Here is an 18,572-nt window from a genome sequence, read left to right as displayed (position 1 = left end):
ACTCTTATGTAAAATTTGATAAGGTGTTTTACATAACTAATGAATTGACAAGGTCTCGTGGAGAAAACAGTTCCAGATCGCAAACATACGCAACGGATTTAGTCAAACAATTTTTTTGGCAAGAATACTATGACTTTTGTAATCAGTTGTGAGCCAATGAAATACAAAGATGAGTCTAGTTAATAATCTACAATTATTGGCTAAAGAAGTATATTAGTGCTGATCTCCCTCTATTCATCCTACATTTTCTCTTCTATCAACCCCACAAGGCTTTGGCACAATGAAGTGGGTGACTTTTATTTCCCTTATCTTTCTCTTCAGCTCTGCTTATTCCAGGGGTGTGTTTCGTCGAGATACACGTAAGAATTCTATTTTTCTACTGTTCAACTTTTATTTTCCTAATAAAAGAAGGTTTCAGTAAACCTTGAATCTTTAATGAAGTAAGTTTTCCTTTAGCATTTATTTTCTAGACTGTTATGATATTTTGTATTTGTGAACCCTTAAGAAGTTATCTTACGGGCCTCCCTGGTGGCGCAGTGGTTGAGAGTCCGCCTGCCGATGCAGGGGATACGGGTTCGTGCCCCGGTCTGGGAGGATCCCATATGCCGCGGAGCGGCTGGGCCCGTGAGCCATGGCCGCTGGGCCTGCGCGTCCGGAGCCTGTGCTCCGCAACGGGAGAGGCCACAGCAGTGAGAGGCCCGCGTACCGCAAAAAAAAAAAAAAAAAAAAAAAAAAAGAAGTTATCTTATATTTCTAATATCCTAGGTGAAATAAGTAGTGAGACTTGTTTAGTAACTGTTATTTGCTATTGCACATGAGGGAACTTAGGCAGAGTGAATTAAACTTCACAGAATATAGTTGAAGATAGAATTCAAAACTCCAGATTCCCAAAGGTCTATCCACTGTACCTTAATTTATATAAAAAAATATAAAATCTGTGTTTTTAATCTTATAAATAGAACTTTTTATTTATATATATATATTTATATATTTTTTCATATATATATATATTTTTTATGTATTTATATTTTTCATTTCAGACTGTCCTCTCAGTGGCTGTTAATAGACACTGCAAAGGCATTAGATCTTATCCAGGTTTGAATATAAAGCTATAAATATTTAATGATTTTTCAAATAGTATCATTTGAGATTAAATAACTCTTCTCCTTAAATGCAGAAGAAATAGTTCACCATCATCCTAAGATTTTCTGTTGGGAGTCAGAGCTCATATCTTGGAGCAAATGAATACCTAAGTCAAATGGAGAGAAACATAAAAAATAATATCTTAACCAGTTGTTTCTTTAGAATTTAAAGCAAATCTTTTTTTTTTCCCTTTTTTTCCCCCCAGACAAGAGTGAGATTGCTCATCGGTTTAATGATTTGGGAGAAGACAATTTCAAAGGCCTGTAAGTTAAAATATTTAAAAATGAAAATTTAACGTTTCTAATAGTATTGGTTATAATTTTGAAGTCCTTATATTCCACTGTCATCAAAGATTCTAGAACAGTACTGTCCAATAGGATTTTCTGCATTGATGCAAATATTCTGTATCAGTGTAGTCCAATATAGTTGCCATTGGCCACATGTGGCTATTGAGTACTTTAAATATGACAAGTGCAGCTGTGGGTCAAAAATTTAAACAGGGGCTTTCCTGGTGGCACAGTGGTTGAGAGTCTGCCTGCCGATGCAGGGGACACGGGTTCGTGCCCCGGTCCGGGAGGATCCCACATGTCGTGGAGCAGCTGGGCCCGTGAGCCATGGCCACTGAGCCTGAGTGTCCGAAACCTGTGCTCTGCAACGGGAGATGCCACAACAGTGAGAGGCCCGCGTACCACAAAAAAAAAAATAAAATAAAATAAACAGTATTTAATTTTAATTAATTTAAATATATAGTCACTTATGGCTAATGGCAACTGTTTGGACAGTGTAGCCCTGGAACTCTTATATAACCTGCATGGTGGAAAGTTCCTTTCACAACTAGCTTACTAAATTCTTTTACCTAGCAAATAGTTCTGTGGTTTCTTGAGATGAATTGAATATTTTTTAATCTAGTAAAAGTTGAGAAAATAGTTTATTTTTCAAGGTCTATCTCATTCTACAGCCTGATTAAATAAGATATGTGTGTGGTTTTTATTTTTTGTTTTAAATAGTCAAAAGGCCTATGTAATGCCCCAGTCTTAACAATTAGGTCTATTTAGAATACATTTTGCTTGCTTGCTCTATGTGTATGCATCTACTGACATGCACACACATGTTTTTATACGTGGTGGAAATATAATCATCTTTGCTTAGAAAGCCACACATACCCGCTTAGGCCTCAGATAATAGCTGATGTGAACAGGCTTTCTGGATAATAGTAAGCAAGATGTGTAAAATATAGAACATATACAGACACACTATTTGTTTTCTAGCATAGCAACCTACTGTATATTAAAATTTTATTATGCTACATTTTTCTATGTCCTTCGTTTCAGGGTGCTGATTGCCTTTTCTCAGTATCTTCAGCAGAGCCCGTTTGATGAGCATGTAAAATTAGTGAATGAATTAACTGAGTTTGCAAAAACATGCGTTGCTGATGAGTCAGCTGCAAATTGTGACAAGTCACTTGTAAGTATATTCTGATTTTGAATAGTATTTCTTCTTCCTTTATGTAATCTTCAATGTTTAAAAAGGAAACAAATACCAGTTTAGTTTTCTCAATTATTACTAAATGACCGTATTTGTAAGCAACGCTCAAAAGTGGGTATAGCCACTGTTTCTTCAATGATAGATATATTCTAGTATACCCACAATTTTAAAAACATTTCTTTGTTGAAACCACACACAAGAGTCATAGTGTTTTTAAATTGAAATTTTTTATTTGTAGAAGTTTCTTTTTAAAATTTGAAGTTAGGTTCCTTTTCATAGAGGCTAATAATGATAATATAGTTTTTATCTTCAGAAAGTACTCACCTGATCTCTGTGCTAACTTTGTTACCCGGGTAAAATAATAGTACAGCTATGTATTCCTCATTTTAGGGATATTCATATTTTTACATACAATAAAAAAATCAGAACTTTGAACTTGTGATATTTTCAGATTGGTCTTTAATATAAGGATAGCATTATGTTTCTCTCACCACTTAATCTATATATACCTTTCTGGGGACAGGCAGTTTTTTATTTATCACTAAAGCCTTTCTTCCTCTTATTTTTCTCTATATGTACTTCTGCCTCAAGGCAGAATCAGTTCTTTAGCTACACACAATAATATTGCTCTAAATATGAATTTTAAAAATGTGTCTTTTTAAAAAAATTAATAAATTCTGTCTTGAGCAGCATATTTTCCCTAAAGTTATAATTAATTTCATAATAAAAATTAATGGGGACAGAAAGGATTCATTTAATGGAATATGCATTGAGGCAAATATTTCTAGAACAAAAAAAATCTATATTTTAATACAATAACAACTAATGCATGGTAGATTATGTTACTCTTCAATTTTGAATGGTATCTACTAAAAAGTTGAACCTCTCAAAAAAGAGCAGATCAAATGAGAAACTATATGAACACTTCCTTCCCTAATGTGAATTCACTTGCTACTTAGAGGATATTTTTCCTTGAGTTTTTATTATAATGATTGTTCTCCTAGCCTTTAGCCTCAGGTGGAAATAGGAGTTATGCTCATTCATTAAAGTCATTGTCTTTTTGTCCTTCTGTTTTATCCACTATAAGTGATAGTGTGACAGTTAATTCTTATGGAAATCACACATAGATGGTCAAATCAAGGGAAGGTCTCTAAATCTGAGAAAAATGTGGATTTTTATATGATTTACTAACCAAGGCTTACCAAGATATTAATTCCTTATACTATTCTTTGGGTATAAGGAAAACAAAATTCTGCCCAGCAATTTGACACCTGCTCTCTTTCACTTAGCACACTCTCTTTGGAGATAAACTGTGTGCAGTTGCATCCCTTCGTGAAACCTATGGTGAAATGGCCGACTGCTGTGCGAAACAAGAGCCTGAGAGAAATGAATGCTTACTGAAACACAAAGATGATAATCCAGACCTCCCTAAGTTGAAACCAGACCCTGATACTTTGTGTGCCGAGTTTAAGGAAAACGAACAGAAGTTTTGGGGAAAGTAAGTAATCAGATTTTTAAGCTTCAAAATTAAAAATTATGGAATAGGTAAAGACTCATTATAACAATTACTATTATGAAAAATATTGTCAACATTAAGACTTGAAGCTTCTGTTCTAATGACAATTTTCAAAGAAATAATATATGATACTACAAAATTCTACACGATGAAAAAGTCGATCAAAGATCTTTTGGAGTTCATCAAAACAGGATATGATCTGTATGAAAATATTTGAAGTTGACATGTATTAAAATATCATAAAGATATATATATTTAGTATTCTCAGAATTTATTTCATTTTAGTCAATAACATATCACTGATATTTAACTAATTTATGCATGTGTGTATATTTATATGTATATATATGTATGAGTTTAACATTTTCACTGACTCAAAGAGTGACAAAGGCAAGTTCATTATGTGCAAATTGAGCTTAACTGGTCAATTAGATGTCTTTAGATTTTGGAGGTTCTGGGGAGAATGTAGATTACAAGTGTTCTTGCAATACTGTCTGCTATAGAAAAATGGCTGTCTGTTTTTTGTTTAAAAATTTAGATACCTATATGAAATTGCCAGAAGACACCCCTACTTTTATGCCCCAGAACTCCTTTACTATGCTCATCAATATAAAGGAGTTTTTGCAGAATGCTGCCAAGCTGCTGATAAAGGTGCCTGCCTGATACCAAAGGTATTCCCCAGAAGAAGAATAGAAGAACCAATTCATAACCAAATCTCAGTTTGGGGACATCTTATGGTTAGATTTAGGAAACCTAAGCCTCCAATAGAAACTTCTTTATGTGGTCAAAAACACCTTCCTCCGTCTTTTTTTTTTCATTTTTTTTATTAGTTTCTGCTTTATAACAAAGTGAATCAGTCATACATATACATCTGTTCCCACATCCCTTCCCTCTTGCATCTCCCTCCCTCCCACCCTCCCTATCCCACCCCTCCAGGCGGTCACAAAGCACCGAGCTGATCTCCCTGTGCTCTGCGGCTGCTTCCCACTAGCTATCTACCTTACATTTGGTAGTGTATATATGTCCATGCCTCTCTTTCGCTTTGTCACAGCTTACCCTTCCCCCTCCCCATATCCTCAAGTCCATTCTCAAGTAGGTCTGTGTCTTTATTCCCGTTTTACCCCTAGGTTCTTCATGACATTTTTTTTTTCTTAAATTCCATATATATGTGTTAGCATACGGTATTTGTCTTTCTCTTTCTGACTTACTTCACTCTGTATGACAGACTCTAGGTCTATCCACCTCATTACAAATAGCCCAGTTTCATTTCTTTTTATGGCTGAGTAATATTCCATGGTATATATGTGCCACATCTTCTTTATCCATTCATCCGATGATGGACACTTAGGTTGTTTCCATCTCCGGGCTATTGTGAATAGAGCTGCAATGAACATTTTGGTACATGTCTCTTTTTGAATTATGGTGTTCTCAGGGTATATGCCTAGTAGTGGGATTGCTGGGTCATATGGTAGTTCTATTTTTAGTTTTTTAAGGAACCTCCATACTGTTCTCCATAGTGGCTGTACCAATTCACATTCCCACCAGCAGTGCAAGAGTGTTCCCTTTTCTCCACACCCTCTCCAGCATTTATTGTTTCTAGATTTCTTGATGATGGCCATTCTGACTGGTGTGAGATGATATCTCATTGTAGTTTTGATTTGCATTTCTCTAATGATTAATGATGTTGAGCATTCTTTCATGTGTTTGTTGGCAGTCTGTATATCTTCTTTGGAGAAATGCCTATTTAAGTCTTCTGCCCATTTTTGGATTGGGTTGTTTGTTTTTTTGCTATTGAGCTGCATGAGCTGCTTATAAATTTTGGAGATTAATCCTTTGTCAGTTGCTTCATTTGCAAATATTTTCTCCCATTCTGAGGGTTTCCTCCGTCTTTTCCCCCACAAAGATCTTTCACATTTTTTGAAGGCCTATGTCTTCCACCTTCCTCCTTCTAAGATTTGCCTAAGTGGATTTGGTAGAGGGAATCGCTGTGTATGTGTCTAAATATCCTGCCTCTTTTAATAGTGCAAGTTGCTATAGTGAAATACGGAAACTCATGTTTAAAATTACACAGCAACGCAACACAGTTTTTGTTTCTCTTTTCATGAGACTTTTTTAATCGGAAGGGAATTTAAAGTAGGGGAGAATTTAACTGCATCTAGAAGCCTGGGTTTATTCATTCATTCCATAAATATTTACACTGCATTCTCTTTTACAGGGAGTTTATTGATGTTATGAGAGTTGGTGGAGGAGGTATTGAAAGGGGTTATATGCAAAATTAAGAAGTCAACAAAGTTCTGTTACCTGGGATATTAGTGTACTCTGTCCTTCCAATTTTCCTTTCCGTTCCCTTTTCCCTAGCAATGCCTCCATGCTGGTTTTTAACTACCTGGAGGTTTCCACTAGGAGCAGACTGACTTTTCCTCTTCCTACAGAACAAAATAGTTATTTGCCAATAGTGATACTTGGGAATTTAGGGGTAAATTCTCTCTTTAAAATTCAATTTGCCATAGTCTCATCTAAGCTTATGAAGGGATGGTCTGTGTAAAATTTTTCTTTTCTAATTTTTCCAAAATTGTTTCTTTTTACAGATTGAGACCATGAGAGAAGGAGTACTGGCTTCATCTGCCAGACAGAGACTCAGGTGTACCAGTATCCAAAAATTTGGAGAAAGAGCTCTAAAAGCATGGTATTTTAAACTTAGTTTGCATTTTTATAATGATGTAAATGATGATGGTTCAGTTGACAAAACTGTACACTTGCATGTCATTTTATGCAGTGCTTTCACATATATCTTTTTGGTTGTCTAAAAGGTAGAAATTTGACAGAGGTGAAAACCAGAGCATCAGTAACAATTTGTCATTATATTTTTATCATATCTTTTCTAAGTAGCCAAAGAATCTAGAGGACTTTTTAGTTCTTCTAGGACAGGTGTTTAAACTCCCATGTATTTATAATGATTGTGATCTTAGTATAATGGTCCACTGTTTTTATAAAGCTGTAGTCAGGGTCTTTTATTTAATTTTATCTCCCCTCCACCCAATTATCTGAAGTGTCTGCTTGTCTTTTTATGTTCTGATAATTAATTTCAGCCATTAGGTTTTCTCCTCATTTTCTTGTAGCACCAGTTCTGCACTTAATGTCTTGTTTTTGTCTGGGCCTCTGTTTTTATATTATTAGCTAGCTCTAGAAGCATCATCCTTCAGTATCTGAGCCAAGAAACTCCCCTTCTCCATCTCCCACACCACCGCCACCAATCCCTCCCTTCTAGTCAACACGAACAGGAAATAAAATGAAAATAGATATTTTGCAAACTCTCTAGAAACTAGCACTTGAGCTATCTTTGCCTGTCATCCCTACCATCTATACCACCAAAAGCAACCAAATCAATAAACGAAACAACCTTGACACGAAATGATACATAGTTAAACAGGCTATGATTGGTTTGGGGGAAGAAGTGTCTTTTGTCAGATTTAGGCAACTCCGAAATGATTTGGGAAAGCTTGTGGATGTTAGCCTTTTACATCTTGTCAGTGAGCTGAGAGATTATGCTGAATCAATTTCTTGGTAAAAATATGCTGAATCAAAACTCTCTAATTTTGTAGAAGCTATGAAATTTCTTTTCTCAGAGACCTTTGGAAGTCAGGAAGAATGTATTTTAGTTAATAAAAAAAAGGATAACTGGAATTTGTATGGCACTTCCCAGTTCATAAAATGCTTTCATATGTATTATCTAATTTAATCCTCACAACAGTCCTTTGGCTTAGCATGTTGTTGTGACTCTGTAGAGACTGAAGCTCAGAGAGGCTAAGTAACTTGCCTAGGGTCACACTGTTAATAAGCTATAAAGCCAGATGTGGAAGTCAGCTCTGGGCTCCAAACCTGATGCCTCTCAGCCTGTTGCCTTTTTTAGAATCGCTCTTTGATTTCTGCTTTCATGAATTGCTGGACTTCTAACAACAATACACACTCCTACAATGGATAATTAGGCCCTACGAAAACATTTTGCCCCAAGAAAAAAATTTGGTTCAGAATTAGCATTAAAATAAGAACTAATAAATCTTACAAATTATTTCTCTATGTTATTTTATCCTAAATTTTCTTGTTATACGTAGTATTTTCCTAGTGCTTTCATATAAAATGTTGCCTGTTAATAATATTCTGATGGGAGAATTTTCTTCTTTAGGTCAGTAGCTCGCCTGAGCCAGAAATTTCCCAAGGCTGATTTTGCAGAGGTTTCCAAGATAGTGACAGATCTTACGAAAGTCCACAAGGAATGCTGCCACGGTGACCTGCTTGAATGTGCAGATGACAGGGTAAAGAATCCTCAGTATACTTTTTGGTAACTTACTTGCTTAAGTTGGTAGAATCAATTTGTTTAGCATCAGAACAACTGAGAGTGGTTTGAGATAGTTTTCTATGCTCTAATCTGCTCAATACTTGCCTTGCCTTGTGGTTCTTTCCTTCTTTCTTTCTCTCTTCCTTTCTTTCTTTCTTTCTTTCTTTCTTTCTTTCTTTCTTTCTCTTTCTTTCTTCCTCCCTCCCTCCCTCCCTCGCTCACTTTCTTTCTTTCTTTCTTTCTTTCTTTCTTTCTTTCTCCTACTCAGTAAGTGATCTGATAAGCTCATTCAGTAATTTGTAATCCCTTTCATTCATATTCTGAGAACAAAAGCTTAAAACTGAAGTAAGACAGTTACAAAGATAGATTTGTAAGAAGATTTTTTAATGAGGTGGGAGGAGTTGGAGAAAGGCTAGAATCTGAAGAGACCTTTGGAAATTATGTAATTTTTGCTCTATATTCTCTCAACTGTCTGTGTTAAAAATACAAATATTTAGCATATCTCTTTTTCTCAAACTGAAAATATGACCAAATACCAGAATCCTAATCTCTTAGGACACTTTCTAGAAAATTTAAGGCAGATATTTTACATGTGTAAGTAAGGTCTGTGACTATGATCTTGACTAATTTTTCAAAAATCTGTAACATTTATTTAGTTTTTTGGTTTCAAGATGCCTGCACTTAATTTGTGGGGAATATTTGGAAAAACAGTACTGAATTTTAGTTTAAAATTTAAATGCTTTAACAGTAGAAATATAAAATTAATAAATAACTGATATGAGACCTTATTACTGACTAGTTTTTTTCAAATCAAGTGGAAATGGTTTAGTAGTTCTATCAGTGTCTCTAGACTTAGCAGCACAGACTGAAAATATTCATGGAAGGCAGGTTGGTATATGTATGGTCTTAGAATAAAATGAACTTGTTCTGCCAACATAGTAAAAGTCTAGGGAGGCAGCACAGCAATGTCAATTTACGTTGAAAAGTTTCCATCAACTTGCTTGTAGGCGGATCTTGCCAAGTATATATGTGAAAATCAAGCTGCAATCTCCACTAAACTGACGAAGTGCTGTGATAAGCCTCTGTTGGAAAAATCCCACTGCATTGCTGAGGTGGAAAAAGATGAGTTGCCTGAAAACCTGTCCCCATTAGCTGCTGATTTTGCTGAAGATAAGGAAGTTTGCAAAAACTATAATGAAGCAAAAGATGTCTTCCTGGGCACGTAAGTGGATAAGGAATGATCTTTCATAGTTTTATGTGGTCTCAGGATTTAGGAAATTATTCTAGGCTCTCCTTTGGAATTGCTACAATCTTCATGTTGCCTACAATGTTTCTTTATTCTTTCTTCTCCCAGTCTTTAAACATTTTTGGAAAAAATTAATTTTAAAAATTGTCGTAAAATTATACATGCATATAGCAGATGCTCAATTAATAGAGAAGAGTACAAAGTAATAATAAAAGTTCATTTTTACACCCCCATTTCATTCCTTACTCCTTAGGAATATTTCTGGAACTACCTATAGAAATATTTTGTGTATACATAAATTATATACATATTATTCATTCATGCATTCATTCAAAGAGTATTTCTTGAACTTACATATCTGTGAATATATGTGATACATCTTTATGTCTCTATATCTATCTATCTATCTATTGATATATCTGATGTCAGCAAAGAACTATAAAGAGAAGTAGAATGTTACCAGGTGCTTTATATTTGGTTAAAAAGACCAGAAGTCTGGTAGCATGGCAAGGCAGCATTAAATGACAGCAATTGAATGACAAAATTGATGATTATATAAAGTCAGTAAGTGTAGTGATAAACTTTGCATTTTTATTGCTCAATTATAATAGTATTCTGTGCACTAAATAATATTTCATAAAATTATGTACCCGTCAAGAATTTACTCATACAGAGAGGAAAAAAATTAAGAATATATCTCTATTTATCTATCAGAACCTTTTTGAGGTGTAGTCAGAATCAAACAAATTATACCCAATAGTAACAGGTGTCATTCCTCAGACATTTAATATGTGCCAGAGCGCATGTGTTTCGCATAGATTACGTCATGTACTTCCCACAGTTCACCTTATGAGATAGGTACTATTATTATCCCCATTCCACAGAGGAGGAAACAAAGTCTTGATAGTTTTAATAAGTTGCCTAAGGTGATATAATAAAATAAGTGGCAGAGTCAGGATTTGATAGCTTTAACTCTGAACTTCCAAGTCCTTAGCCACTAAGCTTTACTGCATGGGGTTTAGTCAAATTCAGACCTTTAGGATATGAGTTATTTTTGTGGTTAATTATGGGGTTTTTTTAATGTTTTATTTACTTATTTATTTGTCTGCACCGGCTCTTAGTTGCAGCATGCATGTGGGATCTAGTTCCCTGACCAGGGATTGAACCCGGGCCCCCTGCATTGGGAGTGCAGAGACTTAGCCACTGGGCCACCAGGGAAGTCCCAATTATGTAGTTTTTCTTGCTCATTTGTCCAACTAAATCTATTTTATTGTCATCTTAATTAGGTTTTTGTATGAATATGCGAGAAGGCATCCTGAGTACTCTGTCTCATTGCTGTTGAGAATTGCCAAGGCATATGAAGCCACACTGGAGGATTGCTGTGCCAAAGATGATCCTCCTGCATGCTATGCCACAGTGGTAGGTTTCTGGAAGGAAAAAAAATATAGCTCTTTAACTGATGATTCTAATAACAGGAAAGAAAAATAATGCAAGAATGTTACATAGTGCAATTTAGAATTTTTCTTAAGATGGTTTCAACTCTGTGCTTTTAAACATTATAGGAATAATAGCCTTAAATAGAAAGATCAAAGAGAGCAATCTCTAATTTCACAAAATCTTTTTTTTTTTTTTTTTTTTTTTTTTTGCGGTACATGAGCCTCTCACTGTCGTGGCCTCTCCCGTTGCGGAGCACAGGCTCTGGACGCGCAGGCTCAGTGTCCATGGCTCACGGGCCCAGCTGCTCCATGGCATGTGGGATCTTCCCGGACCGGGGCACGAACCCGTGTCCCCTGCATCGGCAGGCAGACTCTCAACCACTGCACCACCAGGGAAGCCCTAATTTCACAAAATCTTGACCATGCTTTTTCTCCTTTTTACACTCCTGAGAACCAAATAAAGTAAATTTAAATGTTAAGAGATTTAACTTAGATATAAAGAAAGTTAACCTGATTCCAAGTTTTATTAAGTATCAAGAATTAGTATCATAAGAAAGATTGTGAAATCTAGTACTTTAGAATATTTTCAAATCCTTTTTTGAGACAGTTTAGGAATGGTTTTACAAGAAATTAAGTGTGGAGAGGAAATCTGTTTTGAAAATATTTAGCATATTTAGCTATGCTAAAATAGAATTTTATCATGTTTGAGATATTTAGTACTCCTAGCACATATAGTGGTGTGCAAACTTAAGAATCAGAGGAAAGTCATTTTTTCCTCTACCAAGAAACTGGTTATATGCCAAGTGCCACACAGGAACTGATGACCAAGGTTAAATCTCTTATCTCAGAAAGCTCAGGATCCAACTGGAGAGATGGCTAAATAATGATGATACTTACAATCATAGCCATCATTTATTGAGTTTTTACTATATTCCAGGCTATGTTTAAATTTCACTAGCTCAGGTAGTCTACAGAGCAGTTCTCTGAGGTGAGTACCATGTTCTTCATCTTAGAAATGAGGGTTCTAAAGCTTTGAGATGGGAAGTAAAGTTGCACAACTAGAACATAAGTCAGGTTGGCCTGGCTCAAACATCAGCAGTTGCACTCCAGAGTCTGAATGTTCTTAATCACTTATCTCATACGGTCTCATTAAATAAACAGTTTGGGCATATTATAATAGATTTGACATTAAAAATCTATTTACATGGCTTTGGGCAGAAAGGAGGAAGGATCTCATTCTGCCTAGAAGGATGAAAAACAACCTGCATCTGGTCCTCAGGGAGAATGTTGTAAACACAATTCTTTTATTTTTCAGTTTGAGAAACTTCAGCCTCTTGTGGAGGAGCCTCAGAATTTAATTAAACAAAACTGTGAACTTTTTGAAAAACTTGGAGAATATCAATTCCAAAATGCGTAAGTATTTTTGCTTATTGACTAAATTTTTCATGTTCATTTAGTAAATATTTAAGCCAATTTATAGACCACCTATCAGAACTTTTTTTAAAATAAATTTTATTTATTTATTTATTTATTTTTGGCTGCCTTGGGTCTTCCTTGCTGCACACGAGCTTTCTCTAGATGTGGAGAGCAGGGGCTACTCTTCGTTGCAGTGCACGGGCTTCTCATTGTGGTGGCTTCTCTTGTTGCAGAGCACGGACTCTAGGCATGCGGGCTTCAGTAGTTGTGGCTTGCAGGCTCTAGAGCGCAGGCTCAGTAGCTGTGGTGCATGGGCTTAGTTGTTCCGCGGTGTGTGGGATCTCCCAGACCAGGGCTTGAACACATGTCCCCTGCATTGGCAGGCGGATTCTTAACCACTGCACCACCAGGGAAGCCCTATCATAGAACTTTTAATCTTGAAAATAAAGTATCATTTCTAATCACTCTCCATCAAAAAAGACCAGAGAAAATGAAATAAAATAGTTGATGGGATGAAGAGGCCTATATTTGAGTGCAGTTTAAAAAATTGGGCTCTTAAGTCTAGGAGGAAAAATATCAAATCTTGGGATATAGGAACTGAGGATGCCATTTGAAAGTTAAGAAATAGTTTATGAGCAAACAAAATATAGCAATACTTCACAGAGCAGAAAATAGTATGTCTTCAGTAGCAGTAGCTCAATAAGATGATGGATTAATGTCCCGATTAAATAGAGCCTTATCTGTGGAAGTTAAGACAGGAAGGGATACATCATTTAGTTATTTATTGTTCAGCTTACACATGTTAGCACTCTTCTACCTATAGGTGCTAGGAATAACAACAATAAACAAGACATAGTCTCTTCCCTTGAGTAGATTATGGTCATACATTGGCTTTCAACGGTGATTAACATTTTTAGTAAATGATTATTACATGCTAGATACCACATCAGGTTGATTGCATACTTGGTTCCTTTTAATTTAATCCTTGTACCATCCCTTTTGAGTCAGGTATATTTCCTTCCATTTCATGGGTTAGAAATTTCATCCATCTTTCAAATTAAGTACAGTGCTGATGTTTGTTAAGCTCTCAGTAGGTTTTATTGAAAGAAAGAAGCAATTAATAAATATTTTAATGTCACTGAATTACAATAAGGTAAGCCACTTAGATTATACAGCACAGGTGGATTCAAAGCTAGGCTTAATTAGTTGCTCAGGACAAGGTCTTCTCCCACATTACCCTGCCGACCTGGAGATGATAATTTTATGAATGGAAAGCCATCTTAGTGGATTTGGCCAAGTGATCTCTGCTTGACCTGATGTGTTAGAAAAAGACAGTTTCTTGCCTGGCTGAAAACACATGGATTATGTTGTTATAGGCTCATAGTTCGTTACACCAAGAAAGTACCCCAAGTGTCAACTCCAACTCTCGTGGAGGTCTCAAGAAACCTAGGAAGAGTGGGCTCTAAGTGTTGTAAGAATCCTGAATCAGAAAGAATGTCCTGTGCTGAAGACTATGTGAGTCTTTTAGAATATGATAAAGTTAATAATGATGAATTTTTGCTTTTAGATATTGACAAAGCTAACTTTCAGAAGCAAGGGTGGGCTAATGTGTGTGTGTTTGTTTGTGTGTGTGTGTTTTGTGTATATGGTAATGGCAGCCAGGATTTGGTCACCTGTATTATCCTGACCATCAGAAAGAGGTTTTAGATAAGATTCCAAAAATGATAAATTGTTTTGAAAAAATTCTGTGAATTTTTAATGTTCCATCTTGGGATTTTCTAAATTTTTACTTTCTTTGGATCTTTAATGTATCAGTATAAGACTATTTCTTCCTTACTCCAAGACATAGATCAGGATCCACCTCAAATTATTTAATCAATTATTTTCTCAATATATTATTCTTAAAATGTAGACATATTTAATTAAAAGAGAAGACTTCAAAGTCCCTTATTATTTGTAGTTCTAAAAATAAGCAAATCGTTGCCTCAAATCAACCTAGGATTCAATGTTGCTAGTTAAAATATAACATTTGTTTTAGTCCTTTGGAAGGTAGGAGTTCATGCAAAACTTTTCATTATGCTTCCTTTGAACTTCTGCTCTCCTGCCTGATTTTAGCTGTCCTTGGTCCTGAACCGGTTGTGCGTGTTGCACGAGAAGACACCAGTGAGCGAAAGAGTTACCAAATGCTGCACGGAGTCCTTGGTGAACAGACGGCCATGCTTTTCTGCCCTGACAGTCGATGAAACATATGAACCCAAAGCCTTTGATGAGAAAACATTCACCTTCCATGCAGATTTATGCACACTTCCCGAGAATGAGAAACAAATCAAGAAACAAATGTGAGGAGTACTTCATTACTGCATGTGTTTGTAGTCTTGATAGGGAGAATTGTAAATTAAAATGAGCAACTTTTCCTTAAGTAGTGATTCTATACCTTAAATACTTAAGTATTGACCTTATTAAGCAGATAAAAGTGTCAAGAATAAAATGGATAGCATTTTGTTTTCTTAGCAAAAGAAAAAAAAATAGTATTATTCAGAATAATCTTGTGGATAAAAGCTGCAGTAGAATAACAGCTTAGGCTAGGTCCAGTAGAAAAAACTGAACTGATGCATTTTTGCAGATAGCAAATTAGTTAGTAGAAATCATATGAAAATTTAATTCTAGGCATGAATGGTTATTTTCAGTTTGTTCTATGGCAACGCACAGACAAGGCAACCCCTCAAGATCTGACTTTTGAGAATGGAACTTGGATTAAAAATATCTGGGATTTCGAGTTCTGAGGCATGACTCCCTATTGCTGTTGCAAGGGGTTATAATTGCATGAAATTTAGCAACATAAATTTGCTATTATCTCTGGTGGATTCTGATCATGGACATAGACTTAAAAGTAATATTTCAAAACCTGTCATGCCCATATGACTCTTTCTCTAGCACTATTGTCTCTGTAGATGTAAATGAAAGAGAACCACCCACTCCCATGAATTGGATAGTTTTATTTCCTATGGCTGTTCCACTATTAACTTTGAATGGGGCAAATTACAAAAACCAAATATAAAGATTCTCAGATTAGGAAGTTTTAAAATGGAGCCCAAGATAAGTAAGTTTTTCAGGATCATTTTTAACTCCTAAATTTTTAAACTTCCATATGGCATAACTTCCAAAATCTGAATAACATATAAATGCAATGACATCACCCTTTCCAGTGATTTACTGAAGAATGATTTGTTGAGATTTACTGACACTACAAATATTGAGCAATTTACATTGATTACCTAATTTGATCCTTCCACTGACCCTGCAAAGGTGGATTTTATTATCCTCATTATGCAGATGAGACTATTGAAGCTTATAATGGTAAGCCTGGGCCTCAGGTCCAGAGTTGTCTGGCTTTAAGAATTAGCATCTTAAGTAGCAGCGCTACAATTTTTACCATCTCCATTTTTCTGTAGTGAATAAACTTTTTTTCTGTTTTTTTTTTGTTTGTTTGTTTTTTGTTTTCATTCAAATGCAGTGCACTTGTTGAGCTGGTAAAACACAAACCCAAGGTAACAGAGGAACAACTGAAAACTGTTATGGGGAATTTTGCAGCTTTTGTAGAGAAGTGCTGTGCAGCTGATGAGAAAGAGGCCTGCTTTGCTGTGGAGGTACTGGAGTTGTTTGTCTTCATTTTCATATGTCTAATTTCCTTTGCTGTTGCATTTGATCAAGCTAGGGGTTAGTGGTGGAAGTATCTGAAAGACATTATGTACATGTAGAACAGGAATCTTATTCTTCATACAATTATCTTACCAAATGACTGAAATAGCTCTTTTTTCCTTTAAATCTCCTGCTGCACTGTAGTTTATTACTAAGTGTTTGTAATGTTTGTTCCGTTTCTAAAGTTGTGATGTTTATGAATATAGATAGAAATATTTCTAAAGCCTGAGATATTTTGAAAGAGACATCATCAAACCAAAACATTAATTTACTTAAACATTTTCTTGAAAATGCTGGTTTGTGATTTGGTTGAATCTGAATGTTTATTTTACAGGTTAGCGTGGAAATTTATATTTAGATGTCTGAATCATTTAATAGTCCCCCTATGACTTGACAGTAATTTTTTTATTCCTTTGGGGGCAATGTTGCTGGTGAGCTTCCTTCTAGAGATTCTAGTACTAAACTGTTATTAAGGGATGTGATGTACATAAAATTACTTTGTAATCACCAATGGCTGTATAAATGTTACTTTTGTATCCTAATAGTGGTGCTAATGTTTTCCCCACATCTGTCATTTCTTTGTATTTAGGGTCCAAAACTTGTTGTTTCAACTCGGGAAGCCATAGCCTAAAAAGAACACAACCACAAGCATCTCAGGTAACTACACTTTAGATTTTGTTAAAAAACTAATTTTAGTAGTATTGTTAAAATAGCAAAGATCAACTGACCAGTGCTAACCACTGTTCTAAACTGATTATATATATTAACTTCTTTACTTCTCAAAATAGTTGCCTGAGTTGAGTACCATTATTATTCCCATTTTGCAGATGAGAAAATGAAGGCATAGATCAAGAAATAGGTTAAATAATTTACCCAAGGACTACCCAACCAGTGAGAGGCAGAGCTAAAATTAAAAATTCAAACCAGGGCTTGAGAGTTAACCACTGGCCTGTTCTGACCCAATGTGACGCAGAAGACAGAGTCATTCTACTACGTACTGGCTCAGGAGTGGGAAACTTTAGGCAATAGGCTGGCCCATATGAAAGTGAATTCTTGTATGTACGAAAACAGTTCAATATCAATGATTTCACATGGTTCAACCATTTAGCTCAAGAACAAATTAATTGGAGAATATGATAAGTCTACCTTATGTGAACTTTTATTACAAGTAAATAATTTGCTACTAAGTTTCCAATGTGTCAACATGCTGAGCTTTATGAGAATTTCTCTTCTTATGACAAAAAGGCCCACTTTAAAATTTAGATGTTTAAACATAAACATGTTTTACCCATTTTGGTATAGTATGTTGGGGGAAATTATAATAAAAAATAGAATGAACTTCCTTTTTGAAACAATTTGTCCAACCACTTTTTAGCATGAATTATTTTCATATTTTTTAAACTCTGATGTTTATTCCACTATTAGATTTTAACTTGCTCTTTGCCTATATGGTAATACCTTCATATTGTACATTCAGGAAAGGAACCAACTTCATATCTTTGCAAATTTGGGCATTTCAATATGTGATTTGTTTTAGTCCTAAATGGCAAGATTTTCTTCCTAGAGGTCTAACGTTGAGAAGACAACTTTTTTGTTTGTAATTAACTTAGGTAAGAAGTAGGTGTTGGGAATTCCCTGGCAGTCCAGGGTTACGACTCCACGCTTCCACTGCAGGGGACACGAGTTTGATTCCTGGTCCGGGAACTAAGATCCCACAAGCTGCACTGCGTGTTGTGGCAAAAAAAAAAAAAAAAAAAAAAAAAAAAAAAAGTAGGAGTTAAGTAAATGACCCTGAGAGCTAATGATGAAAAGCCTGTGTGATGAAGAGAGGACTTTACAATCCTTATTGCTGTGTCCTCTCCCCTAGCCCAACAGAAGAATTCAGCTGACATGAGTCTAGGACAGGCTTGAAATGTTTTCATTGGTGGAAATTGCAGAAAGGCAATCTAAGCAATTTGGCATTCATTTGAAGAGATTTGAAAAAACACATGCCATTTTATAAACTGTAATTATATTTATCTTTTTGTTTTTCAGCCCACCCTGAGAGTAAGAGGAAAAAAAGAGAAATGAAAACTCAGAGCTTATTCTTCTTTTCTGTTGGTGTTAACCAACACCCTGTCTTAAGAACACAAATTTCTTTTTTTTTTTTTTCTTTTTTTTTTTTTTTTGTGGTACGCGGGCCTCTCACTGTTGTGGCCTCCCCCGTTGCGGAGCACAGGCTCCGGACGCGCAGGCTCAGCGGCCATGGCTCACGGGCCCAGCCGCTCCGCGACATGTGGGATCCTTCCAGACCGG

At 35.6% G+C, this 18,572-nt stretch overlaps 1 protein-coding gene across 1 annotated transcript; it reads left to right on the top strand.

The window, feature by feature from the left end:
- Positions 1-251: 251 nt before the first annotated feature.
- ALB (albumin) lies at positions 252-18,340 on the top strand. The gene is made up of 15 exons (XM_082640038.1): positions 252-359; positions 1,349-1,406; positions 2,475-2,607; positions 3,918-4,126; positions 4,683-4,815; positions 6,733-6,830; positions 8,328-8,457; positions 9,488-9,702; positions 11,013-11,145; positions 12,478-12,575; positions 13,955-14,093; positions 14,694-14,917; positions 16,093-16,225; positions 16,867-16,934; positions 18,312-18,340. The coding sequence occupies exons 1-14, from the start codon at positions 281-283 to the stop codon at positions 16,906-16,908; spliced, it is 1,824 nt and encodes a 607-aa protein (XP_082496164.1). The 5' UTR covers positions 252-280; the 3' UTR covers positions 16,909-16,934; positions 18,312-18,340.
- The last annotated feature ends 232 nt before the right edge of the window (positions 18,341-18,572 follow it).

The sequence above is a fragment of the Mesoplodon mirus genome, assembly GCF_964341445.2.
Source record: "Mesoplodon mirus genome assembly, chromosome: 2".
Classification (NCBI taxonomy): Eukaryota; Metazoa; Chordata; class Mammalia; order Artiodactyla; family Ziphiidae; genus Mesoplodon; species Mesoplodon mirus.
This window is presented reverse-complemented; position numbering and strand designations above follow the sequence as displayed.

Excerpts from the sequence above, each read along its gene's own strand:
- ALB (XM_082640038.1), top strand. The coding sequence starts at position 281 with ATGAAGTGGGTGACTTTTATTTCCCTTATCTTTCTCTTCAGCTCTGCT. Across the intron at positions 11,146-12,477 it reads CTGCATGCTATGCCACAGTG|TTTGAGAAACTTCAGCCTCT; the intron begins GTAGGTTTCTGG and ends TTTATTTTTCAG. Across the intron at positions 14,094-14,693 it reads TGTCCTGTGCTGAAGACTAT|CTGTCCTTGGTCCTGAACCG; the intron begins GTGAGTCTTTTA and ends GCCTGATTTTAG.